The 25,607-nt window shown below is 36.9% G+C and overlaps 1 protein-coding gene and 1 long non-coding RNA gene across 13 annotated transcripts in view; one reads left to right on the top strand and one right to left on the bottom strand.

The window, feature by feature from the left end:
- LOC135211131 (uncharacterized) overlaps positions 1–18,797 on the top strand; it is a 193,834-nt gene extending 175,037 nt beyond the window's left edge. For all 11 annotated transcript variants that reach the window (XM_064244277.1, XM_064244275.1, XM_064244274.1 and 8 more), the window contains 2 exons: positions 11,156–11,306; positions 16,559–18,797. In XM_064244277.1, the coding sequence (XP_064100347.1) occupies positions 11,156–11,306; positions 16,559–16,708 (301 nt within the window). In that variant the 3' untranslated portion in view covers positions 16,709–18,797. The remainder of the gene's footprint in view (positions 1–11,155; positions 11,307–16,558) is intronic.
- Positions 18,798–22,761: 3,964 nt separating this feature from the next.
- Positions 22,762–25,607, bottom strand: part of LOC135211130 (uncharacterized) — a 269,153-nt gene continuing 266,307 nt past the window's right edge. For both annotated transcript variants that reach the window (XR_010313624.1, XR_010313623.1), the window contains one exon: positions 22,762–25,513. This is a non-coding gene — a long non-coding RNA (uncharacterized LOC135211130). The remainder of the gene's footprint in view (positions 25,514–25,607) is intronic.

The raw sequence follows: 25,607 nt of genomic DNA, 5'->3' as shown, positions 1-25,607 counted from the left end.
TCTCGATGCTTATTTATTCATTCAAATCAAAGGGCGTAGACATTCCTTCTTAAAAAAAATTGTTGGTGGAATGAATAGATTTTTGGCTTAAAAATGGCCACAGAGTAAATATAGCAGTGGGGTCTTCGCCAAAGTTATTGCGTCATTGTGTGATGGTGCGAGTAGAAGCCATACTTCGTGAGTAAGGAGCATTTGGAAGTCATACAGTATCGGATTGGGCGCGAGGGATGGAGGAGCGGGCGGGGGGTTAGGATTATGTTGCCGGGAGTCAAGGGAGGGTGCGGAATTGAAGTAATGTGATCGTCCATCTCATTGCCTCGTAGAAAAATGAGGAAATGACTTCATGTTCTTTTCCTGCCTATTTTTCGAGATTTTTGGTACTGTTTTCAGGACTACTCATGCTATCCACAATATTTTTTCCAGTTTTTCTTAACATAACTAGAATTTCTTCCCCCCTTCCCCCCCCCCCCCCCCCCCCCCCCCCCCCCCCCCCCCCATCCCCCCCCCCCCCCCCTCTCATTTTGTATGGTTATAGACTGGTATTTGAACCTATTTGTACGCACCACGGGTGTTCCTTGATTAAACTGTGTCCCTTTGCATGAGAAGGGAGAATAGATTTTTGTCGGGCGGGGTCTGCATAATTCTGGATACGGCTTTAGCCTGAGAGATTGCCTTGGTCATGTTCCTATGTCGAAGACGAGTAAGGAAAAATTGATCTTGATCCTAAAGACGCGTGAGCTTGCGAATTTGGTGAATTACAGAATACTAGGTGGGAAACGTAATGTATGTAAAAGTATGGAAGCTAGTACTTGATGAGAACTGAGAATCAAAATTTTGAGAAGCTTCATCCAAATTAGACTGCAAATCTCTTCTCACCTTAAAATACCTGTGGAATATTAGATGAAGCATTTCTTTTTTCAAGTAACTTGGTCTTATGTTCATTGATAGAACGTTAATAGCCTACATATTACTGATTTTCTCTCTACCATTCTCAGCTGTAAGGCGCAAGTGTCGGCTGACATTTATTGTAAATAATTCACTACTTGGTTCAAAAAATGCCTTAACGGTTTTAAAAGAACGTGCCAGTGCCGTTCCTTTCATCGACCTAAATCGAATTCGAGTACCCCTGTCGTGCGCGAAAGATGTAACAATATTCTTGTGTAGAGAGAGAGAGAGAGAGAGAGAGAGAGAGAGAGAGAGAGAGAGAGAGAGAGAGAGAGAGAGAACAATCACTTCTGCTTTAAGAGGTATGTGCTTTAAAACGAAATCAACAACTTCCAACGTCTTTGTCGAATTCTGAAGTATTTTATTATTACTTAGGAAGCAGTTTGTATTGCCAAGACAAACTCGTCGGATTCAAGTTTCAAGTAGATGCGTAGAATTATACGACTACTATATAGTGCATACAACTATTAGTTTTATTGTTGACATTTATAATTGTTTGCTATAATGTTTCCTATATTTCACATTTGGTAAGTTAATCTGTCTTGTTTACCAGCTATTATTGTATTAATGCATAGCTTGCTTGAGAAGTTAAGAGAATATGGGGCTTTCTACAGGATATTTTCTCGTGTTGAAGATTATTATTATTACTATTTTTATCATTGTTACCTAAAATCAGATGCTAAGTGCTTAGCGAAACTAATTAGTTGTTCCTTTTTGGTGCTATCTTTGCATATATTACCTATCTTCATCTGCAAGTCTGTTACTCTTTCCAGTTAATCCTCTCTCTCTCTCTCTCTCTCTCTCTCTCTCTCTCTCTCTCTCTCTCTCGCTCTCTCTCTCTCTCTCCTCTTCTCCCTCTCTCTCCCTCTCTCTCCTCCTCCCTTCTCCTCTCAATCTCTCTCTGTGATTCAATTCAAGTGTTGGTTGGCTGGGTTCTAGCGCTAATTGGCACTTCTGGGTCGTCATAAATCTTAATTTTTATGTCACTTGGACAATTTTCGTGGAAGAGATGTGGATTATGGAGTCATTTCATGTTTAAATGTTTTAACTTTTTTTATAGTTTGGCATCACTATTGGTCTATTAAAAGAAAGGTATCTGTTCTTCTATTAATAGAAAGATATTTAATTTTCTTATGCAAATTACAGATGTTTTGGTTTTCCCTGTTATCTGAAATCAATTCGTTCAAATTGAGGCTGTAGAGATGTGGACGATAATGATTGATGATTATTTAAAACATGTATGAGGTTGGTTATTATGATTATGCATCATGATGATTGCTGGTTACTAGTATGATCGTCTCTGACAGTGATATAATCATGATCTTTGTATGGTGATAATTAGGATCTTTCCATGTCCCCTCCTTCGGTCACACACGCCAACGCCCACGTATACATACGTTCATGCATTATATATATATATATATATATATATATATATATATCTATATATATATATTTTTATTTGTATATATATCTATAGTAATGCATGAATGTATGTATACGCCCACGTATACATACGTTCATGCATATATATATATATATATATATATATATATATATATATATATATATATATATATATATATATATATGTGTGTGTGTCTGCCGAATCAACTAATTTAGGTAGTGAACGTGAATGGCTCATAATACTTGCTGTTAAGGAAAGTGATTTTATATAGTGACCAAAAAATTTGTAAGAAATGCAGGAAATTGAAAGCAGATCCGATATTGGCTACTGGGAAAGGAATGCACTGTTCGATTTCTATGTTTAAAGAATCTGCCTCTGTAATGTCATAACAGATGTATGAGGAGACACAAATCAAGATCATTGGTACTCTGCCGAAACTTCGTCGAAACACATTTTCGTGCCGATGGTCAGATAAAGCACTTGAATGTCTGTGAATAAAATTCTTGTCCTCCGTCCTACTACTACGGCTTTCATGGTGTGTATGTGTGAATATCGATTAGTGGAAGACTTGCTTGTGTAGAATGGCCCTGGAACAAAGAACGCGTCGATCCGCTTCTTTTACGAGAACCTTGCATGTTTTCAGCAATTTTAGATATCGATATTGTTGTAATAATTTATTTTTTGGATACGGAAAGGTCTTGCACACACTGCTTTTTTTTTTTGTCTGGTTTTCCACCATTTCTAATCGTAGTGCCTGTTATTTGCTCATATATTTACTGTCATTGTTAATTCTTCTCAGATGAAAGATGACGGCGACTTATAACTCTCCGTATTTCCGCTACCTTATTTTTTTTTTAAGTTTACTTGAGTGTGTGTGTGTGTGTGTGTATGTTTGTTATTGAGCGTTGAAAGAAAAGCAATGCTACATAAGACTCTTGACTTAGCGTATGATATCTACTCGCGTGGATTTGTTTTATATTCTTTACTGAAAGTTACATAAACCTTGAACTTAACGTGAGAAAATGCATTGATTGCAATCCAGCCTGAGTTGTGTATAGAAGAAAATGAAATCCTATAAGGCGATGTTTGCATAAGCATTCCTCCCTTTAAGCCCACCAGGCAGCCATGAGAGAGAGAGAGGAGAGAGAGAGAGAGAGAGAGAGAGAGAGAGAGAGAGAGATTCGCCATTAACCTTGGTTTAGTAATACCTTCGCTCGGAACTTCCATTGGTCTTCAGAAAAAAAAAAAAAAAAAATAGGATGAGTAGTAAAATATCATTGGGTTTTATGCCTCAAGAAGGTAATAAGCCTCACCACCTGAGTGGAAAATATTTGTTATTGCGCGTGTCACTCGTGTGGAACAAGGCAAACTTCCATCTTTGAGGAATCAAGAAAATAGCGAATATGATAAAATTTAAATCGGAAAATTATACAGTGCAAAAAATGTCGACATTAACATATGAATTAAAGAAAACGAAATATGCTGAAAGTAGGAACAAGCCAAGCCTTGTAAATAATGGGTATATGTGCAACAACTGTCTTAAGGTTAAGGTAACTAAATCTGGCATCTGAGGTGTGCCAACCCGGCTCGGAGCAGTTTCACTATTTGCGAGGCAATTACAGAACTTTGTTACAGTTATATGATACATAAATTTTTTTGAATACTACTACAGTGTAAATTGCATAAACGTTTCAAACAAGCATGTTACTAGAATAAATACTCACGTTCCAGTAACGATCTGGAAGATATTTTAAATACTGGATGACTTTACATTTTATTGTCTCGACTTTTAATGCGTGACCTTCTTTTTAACACTACAGTTAATTATATGTACTTAAGTTGCAAATACTGAAACTGAAAGCGAAGGGTGTTGCAGAGGAAGAAAGAACTGCGGTGTTTTGTTTCGTTGCATCAGGATCATCTTGCTTTTGGTAATTCCCCGTAGGAATATAGTGCCGTCAGTGGACCTCAACGCCATGCTGTGTAGACGTTACTAAAGGGTGTTTAAATTGCCCTTTAGCTGAATCTAGTTCTTAACTTCATCTCGTATGTGATCTGAATCTCTTCATTTTGCTCTCCAGCCAGTCCAACTCTCTGTCTTAGGCGTCAAATGGCTGATAGTGTCCCATTGATTGCCATCCAACCATAAATATCACGATTCATTTATTCGTTCGCTCGGAGAAGTTTATTGACTTGACCTCCTAGAAAATATATCAAAATTTGACAGATATATGTATGTATGAGGGGTTAGCAACCTATCCTTTTTGGTGGTAAAGAAGCTAGGTGTAACTTCACACTGACACAGATTGTTCATAGTTTAGATTATTGCTATTTACATCAGAATTTATTTATTTGTTCATTCATCTGTGTTTAAGGATTTGAGTTCCTAGTGTTATGTGTGTAATATATATATATATATATATATATATATATATATATATATATATATATATATATATATATATATATGTGTGTGTGTGTGTGTGTGTGTGTGTGTATAATAATTTAAATAGCGGTATGCTAAAATGGAAACTTATTTCACCTTCACCTTGCTGTTTGCTCGTGAATTCCATATTTAAGAGGGAGTCGCAGGTTAAAGAGAAGGGTTAGTTCGAAGTAATAATAGAAGGATTTCTACAGATCTGAATATGTAGACGACGACGCTATTTTAAACATTAAAACAATCATTCTACCAAGGTTGTTCAATAGAGTGCTTTTTTTACGCTGAGAAGGGCCTCGAATAAATGTAAGGACAACAGAATACTTAAGACAGAATATTCATAAAAGAAAGGACCAGCGTTATATGGAGAGTGATTAATGAGGATGAATCTTTTAAATACTTAAGAAAAGTTATATGGGGTGGCTGCGTACGATTTGGAATTCAAAGCAGAATGATGTAATTTCAGTATCGTTATACAGACACGAATCATAAAGGAGAAACTATACCTATAAGATTTTGTCGATGCGAAAATAAGCTTTAAGAAGTCGGATGAAAGGGATGAAATGAGGTCAAGGCTGCATGTACCCTGCACAAACTCTGGGAGAATAGTACATGGCTCTTGAGGGCATCACAGAAGAGTTGGAAGACCCAGACCTACTTGGATAAGAAACATGAGATGGGAGGCTGGTGATCATTGGAGAATCATGGGAGGCACAGCGGAAATTTACAGAGTGCCTTGGCCTTAAGCCATGCAGCATAATTAGTAAATAAATAAATGAATAAATATATGTATATATAATGGTGGGTGACGCCATTTTTGTAGTATCTCGTTTCTTTTTTTATGTTAGTGTAGTATCCCCACTTTCAGTAACTTACGAATTACGTACCAAAAATTAATTTCGAATAAATTCTCTTTCATTGAAGTACCGACTGGTACGGATTAAAGTTGGAACCACCTCGTTGTTCATTGTGAAAATTCCAATTGGACTGTGCCTGTCGTAATAGTCTGCGGTCTGTATGAATCGTTGAAGAGGATGATGCAGCGGTCGGTGTTGATGCGTATTTTGTGTTTGGAAATATGGCATACGCGATTGAATATCACTATTAATCAAATATTATAGTCAGATCTCTCTCGTTTTCTCGAAAACGAATGTAAACCTGTGTAGAAATAACAACTCTTCTCTTTATGAATTTGTGTGTCAGACTTTACCTACAGGTATGCTATTGGTTTGATGGTAAAGTCTTGACCTTTGTGATGCTATACTAGAACTATCAATCTTTATGAATAATGTGATTTTTTCATATTATGTGGTTTGATTCCAGCCCATTGTATTTATCCCATGTTGGCCATCAGAATCATCGTTCCTTTAGTCTTGTATTGTTCCTTCATATTGTTATTCTCCAATCGACAAAGTTAAGGAACTAATTTCTCAGTCAGGCTGTTTGCAACGGGTAAGTGTATGCAGTAAGTGTATTTCCATACGCCCCGCTTACCTTGCCATCGTAGTTTACCATACTCCGTTGAAGAAATTTCACTTAACCTTCAAAAGTGAGTCATGCTTGAAGGGAGACGTATGTCTGTTCCGTTGTCTCTGTTATTGTGCACTTAACTTGTTCAGTTGTCTATCACTTCTCATCGCAAGGTGAAATCGTAATGGGAAACATTGCTGACTTTTCAACACGCGCACGTCAGGTGAAATGTTCATTTGTCTACCTTTACTAAAATGGACATGGTGTCGTCTTCCACACTGCATCAGACTGAATGCTCACAGAGTGCCCTTGGTTGGGGATCGGTAGGAGTCTTGAATTACTGTAGCAATGTTCTCGAAATTCTTACTATCACTGTTATTAAATTAGTTCTTCCGATTTTTGTGTTGCCTTTTATTCTACCTTGTTTTTATTATTTTCATATGCTATGTATTGGTGAATTTTTCAGCTTTATTTTTGGAGCTGGTTGTGTTGATTTTTCTATTTTAATGTGCATGATTAATTATGTCTAGTGTTATCCTCCCTTGTCCTTTATATTACTATCTGTACTTGTGTCTTATATCTTAGGGATACTTCTTACGTTCTCATTGGTTGTTCTGCTTAACAGTGTTTTCTTCGTCCTCCGTTTATTGCAGTTAGTTTTCACACACATTGATAATCTTGGTTTGTTTCTCGAAACTTGATTGGCTTAAAGGAGAAAGGTTTGGTACTTTATCATTGTCTTCAGTAAAATCTTGTGTACCGTTGTCGATATTAGAGTCAAGAGTCACAACCTAGACGTCAGTGTAATTGTTTTTGTGTGTCTTGTGAGCGAGGATTAGCTCTTTTTCGTGTCTATACTCTGCGTTGTACCACACTGATGGATGTTTCAGAGAACGTCTTTTTATTCATTTGCTTTTCAATAGTTTCTAGCTCTTGAAAGCATTCCATAGGCTAGCTCAGCATATATGCTATTTTTGTAAAGAAATTGGAACTTTATATTGTTGATTATTGATAGAAGCCCTTAAAGGGGTTGAACTACCTCTTGTTGGAAAGTTTTCTCCTTTTTAATAATGGCAGTTCCCCTTTTTACCCGCCCCGTGATGGTACATCCTTTTCAACTGCGATGCATCGAGCTAAATATCTAGTTTTCAGCGGTTGTTACAGTCTGATGGAGTATTTTCCTGGACTTCAAACGTCTCTTAAGATTTTTGGCCTTGAGCATCCTGGCTGCAGTGTTTTATTCTAAACTGAAATTAACACACACACACACATATATACACATTATGTATGTATATTTATATGTATGTATATTTGTATGTATGTATATTTTTTTAGTCCTTATTCAGCGCTACTTCCAATTACAGATTTAAGAAGTGTTATTGAGAAATATTTGTTGCGTAAAAATAAAATGACCGTCGTTAACTAAATCAGAATAGTTGTGTCCTGTACTGAAATGTGAATGTTTCTAAGTTGAGTGAATGAAAGTATTTGTGCTGCTGCATTGAAATGTCGTTGGCACTTAAATGGAGATGTTTGAGGTACGTAAATGAGAAAATATATAGCATTTTTAATCAACTGTGAATGGAATAAGTGATTGTGATCATGTGCTATGCCACTACCCCAATCTCTGTTTCAGTAAGACGATCCAGTAACAACAATGCTGCTCCCCAGGTAATGACCCGAAAAAAGGGAACAAAACCATATGGCACTTCTTTGTTCATACTGAACTAATTCCTCTATAGGTCGACCTTTTTAAAGCTGAGTATTCGATTGGAGATGTGCGCGTGGATGTTGAGTGTTGAGGTTTCCTCTCGTCTGCTTGAATTTGCTTCTGAAAATTTCCCGGTTATTAGGGATTCATGAAGTTTTGGAGTCATGATCGACCTATCACACTTTAAGTTAGTGTTTGCTTAGTTTTACACGTTTTCCTGTGCGTTTATTGTTTCTTTAAGTCAACTTCTGTGTAAAACAACAAATGTTGGGGGTGTATCGGTAGGAATACAGCAAAATGTCTCCTCGATTAATGTTGATGCCTAAGAACTATAATGAAAATTCTTTGTAAACCCCCCCTCAAAAAAACAAACAAACACTGAGGCAGTATTGCTTAGAGGGATGCGAATTGTAATGTCTTATTTTTGTTGTAATCATGTATGGGGCTCCTTTAATAGTGTTGGTACATGCATCAAGTAATTGAAGCCTTCGATACAGATTTTGTAGCTTCGATTAAAGTTATCGACGAGATAGGTAATTTCTGAAACTTTGGGTTTGCTCCTATGCTGGGAGATGACAGGGAATTTGTTGAAGAGAGTGCAGACTTGCAATCATAGGAGCAAGAGGGAAAGCTGTGCTATGGATGGTTTTGTGAAGGTATAAGAAGAAAGGAAGCCTTACATGTCACGAGAACAATGAAAACAAAGTATCGTTAAGTTACATATATGTGAGTGTTGTGTAACTATCTGCATTTTGACCATCAGTGACTATTAAGACTTTATTTTAAATACTGATTCAAACAAATTTTACTATCTTCTAAGAAACTTGTGTGTAAATTTTTCTCACCAGAAGTCTTTAGCATAGTGCGGCTTCTTGACTATTACCAAGACAGAGCCTTCCTCGTAGTTCTCAAGTACTTCTCTGTATTTGATGCTTTCACCCTTTCTCTGGTTTCCTTCCCCTCTTTCTTATCGAGCCTACATCAGGTAGGAGTTGGTGTGGCTATCTTGGTGGGCAAATAACTGCGTCCGCCTTCCCACTTGATGTTTCCGCCTGACGGAATTCTGTGGTAGCATGCGCCCTCTCTCATTATACTAGTTGAAGATACGTTGTCGGAGTTTCATATGCTTTGCTGTTCAAAGTATCATAACACACATATATATATATATATATATATATATATATATTATATATATTATATATATATATATATTAAGGTTTTTTGCTACTGGCTATCTCGCTTTTTCATTTTTTCCTTCGTGGCAAAAAACCTTTATTTATACATAGCATCACGTTTTATATACTTCGTGATCTAGTTATTCATATATATATATATATATATATATATATATATATATATTATATATATATACATACATACATACTTACATACATACATATGAGAGAGAGAGAACTTACATACATACATATAGAGAGAGAGAGAGCGCACGCAGCCTTTTCACTTGCATGTATATTACAAGATTGGCGTTAGTTGGAATTCCTTTTACTTTACAAACTCGATTCTCTCAGAGAAGATGTATTCCTCTGACGGATTTTGTTGGTAATAATTGCTCTTTTAAGTGTTAAACTTAAATTATATGTAATGTCACGTTTGAAATTACCTTTAGAATAGGGGAGCCAAACAGACTACTTGGTGTATGGCTCTTCTGAACAGAGTTGATTTGTGTTTTTTGTAGAGCTGAAGCTGTTTGTTTAGCTGTGCAGTCCATTGGCACTACATTCTCTCGGTCTTTGTTTTATGGCTTCCAATATCCACCTCAAAGAGACAGCAGGTGTTCAGATTGTTTTATGAGCTATTTTTTCTTTATGTTCCCTATACATAATTGCTTAAGCTTTGTGTAGCTGTAACAACTCGATGTGTTTTTATGACCATTTAACGAAGCTTGTGAAAACGACATTTAAATGTTGAGGGTTAAAAATTCATGTGGGTTCTCGCTCTCTCATATATATTATAGATTACTATATATATAGATATATATATAATATATATATATATATTATATATATAGATATATATATATATACGTGCATATATATACGTACATATATATACACATGCGTACATATATATACACATACATACATAACTGTCCTATTTTTTCCAGGAACTTCTTCGCTCCCTCAGAAGGAATCAGCTGTGATCGAAGAAACGAAAAGATTGAAATTTATGCAGTTCAAGTATTTTCTTAAATACTTGACTGGACTTACCCTCTAACCCTCGCTGGATGCACGCTATGTTGGGTCAGAGAGAGAGAGAGAGAGAGAGAGAGAGAGAGAGAGAGAGAGAGAGAGAGAGAGAGAGTTTATCCGTTCACAAATATCGCGGTATGGAGGCAAACATATCGATCAACTCCGTCAGTATTGGCAGTTAAAGCCTTTATGTCAATGAAAATGTCAGTTCCGGCCTCCTTATTCAAAGCCTCGTGAATCTCTCGCTCGAGTTGTGAAGTAACTTTTATCCACGGACGCCTTCTTGAGTGTAACCTTATCGAGAGATCGATTTGAACATGCAGTGGGTACAAACCGCCACAAATGTGTCCGTTTTTCGAGGCCTTGAAAGGTCTCCTTTTGGAATGGGTCTCACGGCCGCGGACCGTTCTTTTACGGTCATGTCAGGCGGCCAAAGGGTCATTACTCTCTCCTCACAATGTTCCCTTTTTTGATTGGGAAAATGTGCCCTTATAGTGCGGCACAAAAATTACTCTCAATTTCCGCATACTCGATGGCCGGCGTTTTAGCTTTTGGATATATTTTTGTCAAGGCACAAATCGCTTAGTAGACAGCAATATATAATCTCATTCTTTACCAGTGTTTTGGAGAGTTGCCAACTTTGAAGTTAAAATTTAGCGGTAAAACTACTTTAAATTTATCAACTCTAGTTTTATCCAGGTGACAATGAGTATTAACTACAAAATCACGAGATAAATTGTATAGTGGATCAACTGCTTTTATATAAATAATGATAATTCTCCTTCTTCTTCCTAGCTTAAACCGATTTTTATATGGGGTCGCCATTGCGAATGAGTCGTCTCCATCGATTTCTGTCTTGTGCCTCGTTCTCATTTATACCTTATTGGTGTTATTTATAGCCACTACAAATTTGTAAAGAATAATTTGTATTTTCTCAGAATGTTGTTTCTAATCTCTTCCTTTTGTTTCAGGTATCAAAAAACAGCCGGTGCAATTGGTGCCGTAGGTGAGAAGACTTCCTCACTGTTCGGTGGCATTGGTGCCAAATTCGGCCAGTTGAAGGAGACTCCCACGTTCAAATCCTTCGAAGAGCGTGTAGGTGGTGTCTACAGCGCCGCCAGGGTAAGTAAAAAAAAATCAAAGTGATTTCTAGAGCTTAGTCGTAATAACGTTTTACTTAGGCCTGCGGAATGTTTTGGATTCGAGGGTGTATGCGTCTTCGGTGATGGAAAAATAAAAAAACATATATAGGGATTGTGTGTTGCATCTGTGATGTTATGTTGTCGTGGTGATGATGTGGTGAATAGCTGCAGGCAAAGTCTTGTGATGTGATAATTACAGATTGTTTATGATATATTTGACTTTTGTGCCCTGTTATGTGCACCTTGTTTCGGATGTTCGGTGTTAGGCTAGGTAAGAGTTGAAAGCCGTGCAAGTGGTGGTCGTATAGTATGAAGGGCGTATAGGTGCAGACTATCACCTTTAAATTTTGGAGGGGAGAATGCCAGATCACGAGAGCTAGAACACTCGGCAGATGAAGGAGAAATTAGGGAAGAGTTGAGTATTGTGTAACATTATTCATAAAACTTACAGGACTCTTGGTAATAGGTTAATTGCAAAATAAGAAACCACTTTCATAATTTGTTGACGAGAGAGAGAGAGAGAGAGAGAGAGAGAGAGAGAGAGAGAGAGAGAGAGAGAGAGAGAGAGAGAGAGAGAGAGAGAGAGAGAGAGAGAGAGGGATCCATAAATTAAGTACACCCACATAATCATTAGGGAATTTGGGTATAAAAAGAGAAAACTATCAGAAAAACTAATTTAATCAAAAGACCGCAGTGAACGAGTTCAGTCATGAAATCTTTTAGCATTGCGTGTAATGGAATGTTGTAGTACAGTATAGTAGCATGCTTAGAAAATTTAATTTTTGTGAAGACTAACGATGGTTGTAAGGGGTTTGTTTGCAATGGACAGTTTATGGTTTAGAAATTTCGTTTGCTGCAGTTGTGACAGTTGATGTTAGTTTTGTATATACTGTATTTGTTTTAGATATCAGAGATATACAGTTAAACTTGTGCCATTGCATCTGTCACTTTTGCTCCTTTTTTTGTTTTTGTTTTTTTATGGGGTAATAGCCCTCTGGGTCAGCTGTCTGAAACATGTTATAAAATTTTCCTGGGCACAGGACAGTGAACCTAACAGGTCTTTTCTCATATTTTCATGGCATCATCGCACCTTCCAGGGAACCGTAAGACACACAATTTCCAGCTTGACGCTAATTAAAAAAAGCATTATTATTATTATTAATTGAGTAAGCTAGAAATAGTCAAGATGAACGACGGCTGAATGTGGTTGTTGAGTCATTTCTTTAGCACTGTGGCCTGTCACTTTCTCTATATTTTCTTGTTTCCATTTTCTCCTTTTCTTTTAACAGTTTCTTGTTATTCTCATTCTTTTATGTTTGATCCTTTCTGCACGCACTTTAATGCTCCCTTTCCCTTTCCCCTCCCTTTCCTATTGTGCATAATTTACACCTACAGTACATAAAACAACAAAATGTATACCATAAAATACAAAACAAGCCTCCTTGCTGATGTAAATACCATAGCATGTGTTTAAATGTTGTCAAATACAGAGGATATGGTAATGTAGTTAATTTTTTTGCTTGTCTAGTGAAAAGATTCAGTGTCAGTCGACTTTGGCCTATACAGAAAGATAAGTGTAAATAATACTGTATTTGTCGGTGAGTCTGCTGCAATTGTATTGGCTTCTGATTTAGGAAGATACTTTTAAGTTATTTTTTTCAATCTCATTCAACGCATAAGAGGAAATTAAAGTTACATTCAACTTTACCGAACTTCTAATGATTGGTACTAATATATATTTATGAATGAACTTATTTAGATTATATAGAATGCACACCTGCTTGAGTAGAGAAACGAAAACTGTAAGTGAAGTCACTGAATTAGCTTCAATTTAATATTAATCTTTAGGATTTAGAGTAGTGCATTTTTCTCATTTTATAAGTCAAGTACTGTACTGTGAGCTACACCACAGCCTAGTTTTTACATCATGTTTTAAAATAAATAGCTTCTAAGTACTATAACGTTGCCCAAGCCTTGAATAGTGCTTAGACCTTTTATTTATGTATCTCTATCATGATAAATAATCTGGCTATCGTCATGTAAAGTAATTAAGTTGCATATATTTAAAAGCTGATAGACTTTGTTTAATTTGCTTTGTGCCGGAACAGGTTTTGTGGTTTAATCTGCTTTGTGCTGGGACAAGTTTTAAACAGGTTCATTTCTAGATCCTTTATTCAATGTTCAATTAGTGCTACTTTGTACAGTGTTGTCAAAAATATAATAATGCATGTTTTTCAAGGAAATACCCTCTAATAAGCTTACGGTACAAACACTTAAAGCTAATTCACGGGTGGTTGGCTGCAAAGCCAAGTACAGTACGTACTTAGCTATTGTATACAGTGCTGTATGATCTTTAGTGATTGCTCTTTGGTCATAAATGCTAGGAAAACAATAACTTGACTCGGTTTTGTTAGTTCTGCCCTATCGAGGATTTTTAGATTGCAAACTGTACAGGCCAGCTGTAATCAGAATAATTTTGGTGTTATAAGTTTCAGTTATAAGTTTATCCTTGATTATGAAAACCTGAAGGTTTATTAGAAGCAGTTTCTTTAGCAGCTCACAGGTATCTGAAATATTTATACAGTACCATTTGTATATCCATCTGGGGTTTGCATTGTTAGAAGGATTTGGGTTTAAACAAAATTATTTTTATTCACATTACATAACATTTAGCAATTACAGTAATGTACTTTTCTATTGCAGCTGGTTATATCTTGATAATGTAGTGAAAGTTATACTAGACTTGAAAAAAGTGTTCCTGTATTCCATTAGTTTTGACAATCCTTTGCTTAGTTAAACTTAACGAAGTTGTCTTTTGTTGATTTCTTTTGCATCAGAATGGTGTGCGGTACTCTTCTGTTTTGATCTCCGATATAAAGGTTAAAACCTGTCTTTTATCCTTCCTTTTGTTATGATAGTCACATCTGTGATTGAGGCCATTACAGATTTTATCACATTTCTTGGTATAATTTTTATGGTGTAAGGATTTGAAACCAAAATGTAATATATAAGGATGTGTATTTTGTGTGAGTATGACTCATATTTTCCGTATGACACAGCAGATAAATAGTACCAACAGGACGGTGCTGGTTATCATTTTCGATTTCTTTTGAATTGAGTTCTTCTGTGAGCATTTAATTTTAAAAAGCTATCCATAATTAATATCAATGGTGCAGTTCAGGAATTTCATTCTTGAATTTGTATTTTAATTTACAATGCCGTACTATTTATATGTCAGTCAGTCCTAGCAGTTATGTCATTACGCACTGACAGGCAGATATACAAACTATATTCATAGAAACAATATAAAAGATTTGGTCACTTTTCATTTTATTGAATTAAGTAGTGACGGGTTGAAAAGCTGAACCTTCCTTAATTTCATTATTTTGAAGGCTAGTAATAGGATTCCCTTCAATATCAAGTTGTACATGTTGAGCACGGAGATAGAGAAGTCTTGTGTCAGTGGCTTCATCTGCTTGTTGCTACCGTACATTGCTATAAGTAATTCAGGAAATGCTATAGGTGCATTTTTTAATAAGAAATGTACTGTAGGTTTGTAACCAACTAATTTCCAATACGTATGTGCTAATGCATGAAGAATTCCCTAGCTGCCTACTGTATTGGATATTTAATGTACATGAAAGCTTTTTGTGTTAATGAATATTGGTCAAATTATCTTATCTTCTTAGGGCAAGTGCGCTCTCAAATATTATGATATCAGACTGTTACTAAAGATTGGTAGGTTCTCAGTCTGTAACTTTGATTATCTTCCAATATCCGAGTTATGTCAATTGAGACATTGTGATCACTTAATTTTCAAATTCCCGTACAATACCGAGTTCTTATTAAGGCCATATATTTATAACAAGCGGCACTGTATTTTTAACATGCATGCAAGTTGAATTCCAAAAGGGGTATTTTGTAATTTGAATGAAAGCTTGTTCACTAGTAGACTTAATGAAAAGTTTCATTATAAAATGGCATGTGTAGTAGTAGAAAGGTTGATTTACAGGAAACCTTTCTGAATAGCTGTAGGAAATAAGATTTTATGCTAAAATAGGTTTGTTTAGATATATTATCTCATTAAGGAATGCCCAACACTTAACTGCAAGAAGCATTGCAACTTATGCAGTGTGTTTTCAAAGGTTTAGTTACTTTTTGAGTTGCAGAAAAAGTCAAAGCAAAAACTTAAGAATTTAGTACAAGCTTTAAGATTTTCTAACTTTATATAGAGTAGAAAAGCCTCAAGTGTTACTTTATAAGGTGAAATTTTAGGTAATGATGGAAGTATTGACATTACAGCAACTAAGTTTGTGTCAGCACTTAATTTTCACAATGTTACTGTTTGTAAATTATGCCATTTTGTTTCTACAAATACATGTACAGTACTTCCAAACAGTTTCACATTGATGCACAGTATAGGAAGACAAGATAAGCTTTTTCTGATTCTAACTTTGCTGCATTCTTTTTCTCTTTCAAGTTTATTTTAAGTGTTATCTGTCACCCAAACTTGACTCTCAACTTGCAGCTCTTACTGTGTATGCTTAGGAATGAATTGTATTTGGGGATACACTCTTTATGATTGATCAAATTTGACCAGTTTTATGCATATGTTATTAAGTCCAGTACCATATTTGCAATGATTTTTTTTTTGTAATAATTTTTATATAACAGTACAAGTTAGGTGCCCCTGGTTGGTATTTTCATGTACAAAACAAGTATTTAGCGTATTTTTATGACAATACTGTACTGAAGTATAATTTGAGAAATGCTTCCATAGTGATACAGTGTTCAGGAACAGTAGCTGTTAATTTTATTTTACAACCCGCCAGAAACCCACCAAACTTCAATACGTATAGACATTGTACTCATGAATGACTTTTTATAAATCATCTAGTACTCAAAGATCAGAAAGGGTATAGCAAAGCTTTTGTTAAGATTATGAAATTGGTAAAGTAATTCTTCATCCTGCCTGTTGTTCACATTCAAAAATGGCAACTTTACAGCGCTTTGTTTTTGAAGAAAGATCACCCATTCCAATTGTTATGCTTAGAATGTCAGTTTTTGACATTTTTGACAAGGCCTTGATTGCTAAGTGGATGATGTATGAACCTGTTGATAAGCTTATCATAAGGGCATGTTATAAGGAATGAATAAAGGCTCAATTTTTTAAACTTTTTTATTGACAATTTGTTTGATGATTTTTTACTCTCATTAATAAATAATTTTCAGACTCGTATGGGTGGTTCTGGTTCCAACTCTACGCAGGACTTCGAGGAAGCTTTAAAGGAAGCTGAGGGAGAAAAGGCAGCTGCCAATGGTGGCACAGTGCCTACTTCGACCACTCCTGGAACTGAAGTCAGCCAGCCAGCTGCTTCTTAAACCCTTTCGTGCACCGTTCACTGCCACCATACCACTTGCACTTTGCCACTCTCACAGCACCCCATCACCAAAGTTACTATGTTGATAGAGAAGAGAATGATGAGAATTAAAAAAATATACATCTGACTAAAGTGGCTCCTCTAGTCAGTCCATGGTTTGACTTCAAAAGTTTTTGCCTCTAGTTCATATGTGTAATATGTTCAAAGGTAAGTCTAATATAATAATAATAATAATAATGATAATACAGGAATAGCATTTGTGAATCTTGTTGATATTGTAATATTAATTTAGTGTTCCATTAAAAGTAATTGTGGATGTCCATTAGGCAGCAAATGGTAATCATCTCTTTAACAGAAGTTTGGAGTCCTTACATCTTCTTAGAGAAAACACCTTAGGCATTATAAGAATAAGCTTTGAGAGATTAGGGCATGATTATTTTCTATAAAAGCAGCTTCATGAGAATAGAGCATAATTATTTTTGGGCGTAGGTCTTTAGTATATATTCATAAGAGGACAATATCATTTTCCCTCTTGTTATTTTGACCTTAGTCAAGTTAGGAACAGATTGGGTAGTTATGGTTCCATAACTGCCAGTTTGTTCTTAACAAGTGATAGAATGCTCTACAGACTTTACAACAATGTTTTGAAGAGTAATTTTGTGTTGGATCATCTTGGAAAAATAACTGAAAGCCTACAGCATACTGTAAAAGAACAATAAATTATTTGTTATAGTTTGCTTCCAATATAAACCTGGTTTAGCCTCTTAAGTTCAAAGCTTCATGAAAAACTTAAGGTTTATGTTCCTGCAGTTTTCAATGTATCATCAGCATTGTGGTGCATTCTTTGTGTGATTACAAGTGTAGCTAGCTTAGGTACTCATTATTCATAGGCTTATTTGTATGATCCCGTATAACAAAAATTATGAAAGCTGTTAAATCATGGTTGATACATTTCAAGAATAAAAAATAAAGTGAGATGCTGGGCTTCACACCATTACTGCAAGCAAGTTTACTTTAGAATGTTGTATGTTGTTCATATCATAGGTTATTACTAATTGAAGATATGTGATGATGAATGATATGCCCTTGAATCTCCAGTGGTGTTAATTATTCTCTTTCTTATGATTAGGTGGTGTGAATATTCCTTTATATTTTCTTGAGAGTACTTTTAGTGAAGGTATATTTAGTATATTTAGAGGGATATAGGTGCATTATGCTGTTTTTGTATACAAAAAGTTTTAATCTCTTAGGAATATCTTATGTTTCATAACTGTATTTGTAAATCAGGATTTAGATGAGGGGTTTTGCTGCAATAGGAACTTAAGTGTTAAGAAACGATCTGGAGATGGGGTGTCTCTTCCTCTCATGGTCTTGTGAAGTGATGGGAATTTGAATCTCCTCCTTTTCTACAGAGGGAAACAGTTCCTATGACTAGACATGTCCAATTCAATCTGTATGGCTATGAAGAATCATAGTACATTACCCTTCCAGTGTATATAGAGGAAATAGTTTTTTTTTTTGTCCCACATGGCATTGCATGTTCATAGGGGACAGATTATCAGCTTGAGGATAAAATGGGTTTTATCATTTTTTTGATGGAAAACAAAATCTTTGTAGTTTATTCTCCCTCATCCCCTTACATCAATTTAATGATTGAACTGTACCCAAAGTTATGATAATGTGACATTCCCAGGATAGTCTATAGGTAACACTCCAGGTTTGCATGTACACATTCATAGGTTTATAAACTATGCTTAGGAAATAGTGCAGTACAACAATGTAAGTTCACTTGGATTTTTATTCTCTGATTCCTCTGTTAAACAATGCTTGTTGCTTGTAAGACTGAAGTTTACATGCTAGGTTTGTACTTATATAACAGTATTAGAACTTTGAAATATTGTATAGTTATGTAATGAACATTGATTCGGCCATTGTTTTTGCAATGATAAGTTTTAAACTCTATTATTTATAGGTGTCAATTGACCTGGAGTTGTACCCTATAAAATGCATATTGAATTAGGGGAACATAAAGATGGTTGTTGTTTTTGCTGTTGTATTCCAAGTTATTTGAAATGTAGTTACAACATGAATTTTGACTCTTATTTTCCTGTTTCTGTTTTAACAATATAATCCATTGCTGGAGAAATATGGTATTTATGAGACAAAGTGCTGGAGAAATATTGTGTTTATAGAGAGAGAACCAAAATGACAAATTTTATATGTTACTTTAAAGTGTGAGCTGAAGCAGGCTGTTTAACTTAAAACAAGGTGGATGGATATTGGTTAAGTATATCTTAGTTTTACCAGACCACTGAGCTGATTAACAGCTCTCCTAGGGCTGGCCAGAAGGATTAGATATTTTTACGTGGCTAGAAACCAATTGGTTACTTAGCAATGGGACCTACAGCTTATCGTGGGATCCGAACCACATTATATCGAGAAATAAATTTCTATCACCAGAAATAAATTCCTCTGGTTCCACGTTGGCCGAGCCGAGAATCGAACTTCGGACCACCGGATTGGTAGCTGAGCACGAAATCCACTTGTCCAACAAGGAACTGTGGATATTGGTAGTTGGCTACTGATGGAAGGGGTGGAATCCCTCCCATCCAGATGTATGCATTCACTTTTAACTTTTGGGCTAGAGGTGGGCCATTCATCTAAAGGCCTTAGGTTTATGAAATACAAATTAATTTTAAAATTTGTCATTTATTCCTACACGTATACAAACCCTTGGTCTTTACATATGGGAGACTTATTCCTTGATGGGAGGATTCTGACATATCTTTGAACTGACAGTCTGTTTGCCTCACTTAAGGCCTCTTTCCTGGTCATGTAAGATCAAAGGATGGAGACTCATGCCTCTGATCTGTTGAATTGAATAAAGAATTTAGGCCAAAGGCCAAGCACTGGGACCTAAGAGTTCATTCAGCACTGAAATAGAAATTGACTGTAAAAGGTTTGAAAGGTGTAACAGGAGTAAAACCTTACAGTTGCAAGGATGGAGACTCATGGCTCTAATCTGTTGAACATGGATATAGAATTTAGGCCAAAGGCCAAGCACTGGAACCTAAGAGATCATTCAGCACTGAAACAGAAATTGACAGTAAAAGGTTTGAAAGGTGTAACAGGAGTAAAACCTTGCAGTTGCACTATGAATCAATTGTTAGGAGAGGGTGGAAAGAAAGATGGAAAAAAGAGAATATGACTGGAGGTAAAGAAAAAGGAATGGAAGGGGTTGCAGCTAGAGGCCCGAAGGATGCTGCAAAGAACCTCAAGTAATGCATAGTGCACTGACTATGGGGCCTTGAGGAAGGTACCATTATTGATGCAAAGATAGGATTGGATGAACTTGTATTGTTGGGGGACAATAAAGCTGAAGATGACTGACAGGTCTGTTCATGTCAGTCCCTCTCTCTCCCTTTGCTAGAGAGAGGGTAGGAGTTGCATCTATTAATCCAAAAAAAGAGCTAGATTATAAACAGGATACTCAGTTGCCTAGAACCCCTGCATGCATGCCTGTCCACCATGTGACAGTTTGGTAACCATCCCCTAGAAGGGTATAAAAGAGAAGGTAGGAGACCAGTCCCACACACACCTGCTCTTTGCAATTGTACACCTTAGGTGAGATGCTACCAGTCTTCAAGAGCTTGGTGAGCTACATGACTATTGCGCAATCCCTTCCCCAACACACACACACACACACAAATCTATGGGCAACGTCCCAAAAGTAAAAAGGAGGCAAATATGGTCTGCTGTGAACGCACTCCCATCCATAGTATCTGTCCAACAGGTTCTTCCTAAATGGTAGGGGAAGACTAATACCCAACTTTAAAAAAAATCTTCCTGGAATGTACTGTTGACAACCTTGTCAGCTGTGGAGTATGTCTGTTTGATCATACATAAAGTTATAAGAAATGGAGCTCCTAGACACCACTTCTTGGCTGAGTCAGAACCAAAAACAAGTCGTCAGTACTAGTTTGGAGGTGAAGTCTTAAGTGGTAAAGCAAAAGGCTTTCAGGCATTTGGTAGCCTTTAGGGTACTTAAAAACAGAATGCTCATATACGTATACTGTTCATCTTTCGATGAATCAGGCAGAATGATGGGAAGTCATAGGCCCAGGACTTGAATCATAGATGTGAAAGACATCTCCTAGAAGCCAACAGCATATGAAGTTCCTAGGAGGTCACTTATCCAAGTACTGACTAGTCCCAACATTTCTAACCATGGATGCAAAGGATAACTCTTAGATGGCAACAGCATCCGGTGCTCCCAGGAGGTCACCTATCCAAGTACAGTAGAACCTCTGTTTTTGTACATGCATAATCCATTCTGGAACTTCTGGTGAAGTTCGACACAATAATTCCCATAAGGAATAATGTAAATACAATTGATGCATTCCAGACTCCAAAAATAAAAAAAATAAATACATGTTATAGGGAATAAAAGTTTTACATACAAAAAAAATTAGAAATATAAATGAATAAAGAAATGAATAATGAACATTTAACATCACTAACCTTTATGGAAGACTCTTGTTAGTGTATGGAAGACGAAGAGGAGGGGAAAGGCTATTGTTTGGAAGGGGAATCCTCCTACAGAAGGACTTAAGGTATCAAGAACCTATCTGGGGTTATGGCTCTGCTCTAGGTTTTTTAGTGGCACTTTCTGGGATTACTTCCCCTCTTCATTTTTTAGTGGCACAAGGACCAGCTTGAGAGTCACTCGACCCCTGTCGCACAACAAAACTGTCCAAAGACATTTGTTTCCGACATCTCTTTAAAATCTGCCTAGAGTGATACAATGCTTTGTCATTAAACATGTTCGAGACACAGACTGCAACATCTTTGTTAGGATGAAACTTGTCAACACAGATTTTAACATCACTCTACTAGGCAAACATTTCTTTAATCCCTGAAGTAGGCACAGTGTACCCTTTCTCTTCCTCTTCCTCGCATTCCTTATCTGCCATCTGTTGCTGTTCCTGCTGGAGGTCTTGCAGCTCCTCAGTGGTTAGCTCTTCCCTGTAATGCGCCCACTAACCATGGACTTCCCCAGAGAGACAATAGATTCCACAACAGTTGCATGGCCATCAAGGTCAGCCTCAAATCCTTCAAAATCCTTCTCAAGGTAACACTCGGGCCACAATTTTCTCCAAGCAGAGTTCATTGTTTTGGAAGTCGCCCCCTGCCAAGCCTACCTGTAAGACATGCAATTAAAGATATTGAAGTGATTTTTCCAGAACTTTCCTTGGTTCAATTCAGTGTCTGAAGTCACTTCAAAGCACCTTTGAAACGATGCCTTTGTGTACAGTTTCTTGAAGTTCAATATGATATGCTGGTTCATGGACTGGATAAGAGGAGTGGTACTACGGGGCAAGAACTAGACAGTGATGAATTTAAACTCCTCCAAAAACTGGTCTTCCAAGCTGGGAGGATGCGCAGGAGCATTGTCCATTACCAGGAGGCAATTGAGGGCCAATTGATTTTCCTGGAGGTATTTTTTAACCATAGGGCCAAATACTTCATTGACCCACTCAATGAAAATTTACCTTGTGACCCATGCCTTTGTTGTTTGTCTTCCACATCACAAGCAATTTATTCTTAATAACATTGTTTTTCTTAAACATTTGGGGAGTTTCTGAGTGATACACCAGTAGGGATTTCACTTTGAAATCCCCACTGGCATTCCTACAGAACAAGAAAGTTAGCTTACCCTTCATAGGTTTGTGCTCCGGGAATGAACTTTCCTCCTGCGTGATGTAGGTCCTCTCTGGCATTTTTCCCAAAACAGGCCTGTTTCATCACAACTGAAGACCAGTTGAGGGAGGAATCCCTCAGCCTTAAGATATTTCTTGAATTCATCAACAAATTCTTCGGCAGCATGTTCGTTGGAACTCGCAGCCTCCCCATGCCGTACAATATGTATGCCCATATGCTTTTTTAATTTTTCAAACCAGCCTCTACTGGCCTTGAATTCACTAACAGCAGCACTTCTTGTTGGCATTTTCTTACATAGATCAGCATGCAACACCCTAGCCTTTTCACAAATGATCCCCTACTAACTATTTTTCATTGATCCATGCAAGCAGCTTTTCAACGTCTTCCACTAGTTGCGATATCTGTTTCATTAATGAAGTGACCTCTTTCACAATATCAACTCCCTTAATTTTACTTTTCTTTGCTAGGATAGAGCTGATTGTTGACACTGACTTGCTGTACATCCTTGCCAGATCACCAACACATGCACCACTTTTCATACTTTGCTACAAGTTCTTTCTTAAACTCTATCATGTTTCTGGCCTTTTTTACTGAAGGGCTGGCACTTGGAACTTTCTTTGGCCCCATGATGGCTTGTATTGCAACCAGTTTCCCTTGCAATAATAGCACAAAACACAATGGACACATGCAGTGATGAGGACTGAGAGTAAGGTAATGCTCACTCAATGAGAAGCAAAGGCAGAATGGGTCGCAAGAGAAGAGTTTGCTTTGTTTTGGCACTCGGTATGGGTCCCAGTCATGTGGTGGGCCTTGGAAGGAGTGCTTCTGAGTGTACAAAACCTGAAGAAACGTATGAAGCCTGAGACATAATTTTGTCGGGTAAAAGACTAAGAAAACCAGGGTGTATGAAAACAGAGGTTCAATTGTACAGTGGTACCTCGACATACGAAAGTCCCAGCTTACGAAGAATTCAAGTTACGAAAGCAAATACAAAGATTTTTTTGGCTCTACATACGAAAATAGTTCAGGTTATGAAAGGTTGTTGCTGTAAAGTCCCGAGATTCGCCCAGACCACTGAGAACAATTTTAAAACTTGCGCGCTGCCAACTGAGTAGACACGCCACCATCCTCCTGCTCTCCCATTGGTTCCTGATGTTAGTCACTGCCGTAAGATCCTGCTCTCCTATTGGTCAGCATCTACCCCATGTACTCTATGTATTCTATTGGTAAAAGGATGCTGTAAATTGAAAAACTTATTCATGCAATACATTTACTAAAAAAAAACATTGGGTAAAGATAGAATAAAGAATAGAAATGAATGGTTATTATACTGTTTGGTAGTTTCAGTAGTGGAAGAGAGATAATTAAAATTTATGATTACGTACTGTACTGTGTGCTAGGTAAAAGTGGTTGTTTGGCGATCGTTCGCTACTCGTATAGTGTCAACGTAAACAAAAGGTTGGAAGCTTTTTTTGTTTTGTTTGTCTGTTTATTATAGTTAATGGTTACTTAATAATTATTTGAAATAAGTACATGCAATACATTTAATACAAAAAATTGTGAATTAGATATCATAAAATATAAAATAAATCAGACTGCTATCATCGAAGCCAACAAATATTTTCTAGAATTCTTCTTCTGTTTTAATATTATATGTTTCATTATAGCTTTCAGTAACTCGGTATCTTCATTAGGTAAAGACAGAATAAAGAATATAAATGAATGGTTATTATACTGTTTGGTAGTTTCAGTAGTTGAAGAGAGATAATGAAAATTTATGATTACTAAACTGTGTGGTAGGTAAAAGTGGTTGCTTGGCGATCGTTTGGTAAAGCAATCATTTGGTACTCTTAGTGGTGAATGTAAACAAAAGGTTGGAAGCTTATTTTGTTTGTTTGTGTACGCATTATGGATAATGATTAATTAATAATTATTTTAAATGAGTACATACTGATTATTTATATATTTTCTTGGCATATTCTAAGCTTTTAGCTTCTTAGGTTTAGATGTCAGAATCATAGACTAGGCCACAGTAGCAACTGCTAAATTTCTTCCGTTGGATCGGCGTCGTAACCCTAAAACATGTGTTGTAAGCCTGGAAATATAATTTGCTGAGGTGTTTTTGTAGGGCTTTGAATGAATTAGGCAATTTACATGTAAAATGTGGTTCAAGATATGAAAAGCTGAGGTTACAAAGGCCGCCTCGAAATGGATTAATTTCGTATCCTGAGGTACACCACTGTACTACTGACCAGATCCAATCATTGCAACCAGGAACTTCGAAAGAAAAAAGCAGGGAAAAGAAGTCCTTGTTGGCTAAATACTACTGTGGCACTTAAGAAACACTTGTCTCGGTCTCGAAGGACAATGGAAGAAAGGGGAAGGGCGACGATCTGGGCAGGAGCAGCACTAACAGCAGATGCACAGTGGGGGAGGTACGTTCAGGGAAGACGTGGTTGTGGCCTACACAAAAGACGAAGGAGAAGGCTCAATTTCTGCAATCCAATACTGAAGGCTTCACTTCTTCAAATCCAACATCAAAAGCTGGGGGAGGGGGGGAATGAGGTAGCTCTTGAAGCTATGACACAAAGCAACGAAGTGCACACACCTGAACTGAAATGACTGGCTGAACACGGCTTGTTGGCTGCAACTCCAATGGTGAGTCGTCTTCCTCCAGACTAATGTATTCTTCCATCCAACATCTCTAGAAGGGAAGAAAGATGGAGAAACTGATATGGCAACAAAAAGAGCAAGGGAGGCAAAGGAACTTCATCAAGGAAAGTTATCTGGGACTTCTCATCCTTCAAAACAGGAACAAGAGGGGAGGTAGTGCCGAAGCACCAACCCTCCATCCACACAGACACAAGACAGAGTAAGAACCATGGACAAGAACTGTAGACAAAACAGCTAAAATTGAAAAGTCTGTCTAAAGGTCCTGCAACATCAACCTCTGCTTCTTCCTCATGACAAGAGAGGGGGATCCATGCTGGAAGGCAAGCAGAGGTCTCATATGACAGTTACGAAACTACCACACTGTAGCAAGAAAACCCTCCTCCGTTTCGTCGTTTCTCAATCCCTACATCATCTGAAAAACAAACATTTCAACATTCCAAGTAATTGTCAAGGCAAAAGAGAAAACTACTTGTACAGAGAAAAAACCTCAGAACAGGAAAAAGATG

This window comes from Macrobrachium nipponense, chromosome 4 (assembly GCF_015104395.2).
Source record: "Macrobrachium nipponense isolate FS-2020 chromosome 4, ASM1510439v2, whole genome shotgun sequence".
Lineage (NCBI taxonomy): Eukaryota > Metazoa > Arthropoda > Malacostraca > Decapoda > Palaemonidae > Macrobrachium > Macrobrachium nipponense.
The sequence above is the reverse complement of the archived record's forward strand: the minus strand, read 5'-3'. Positions and strand labels throughout refer to the sequence as shown.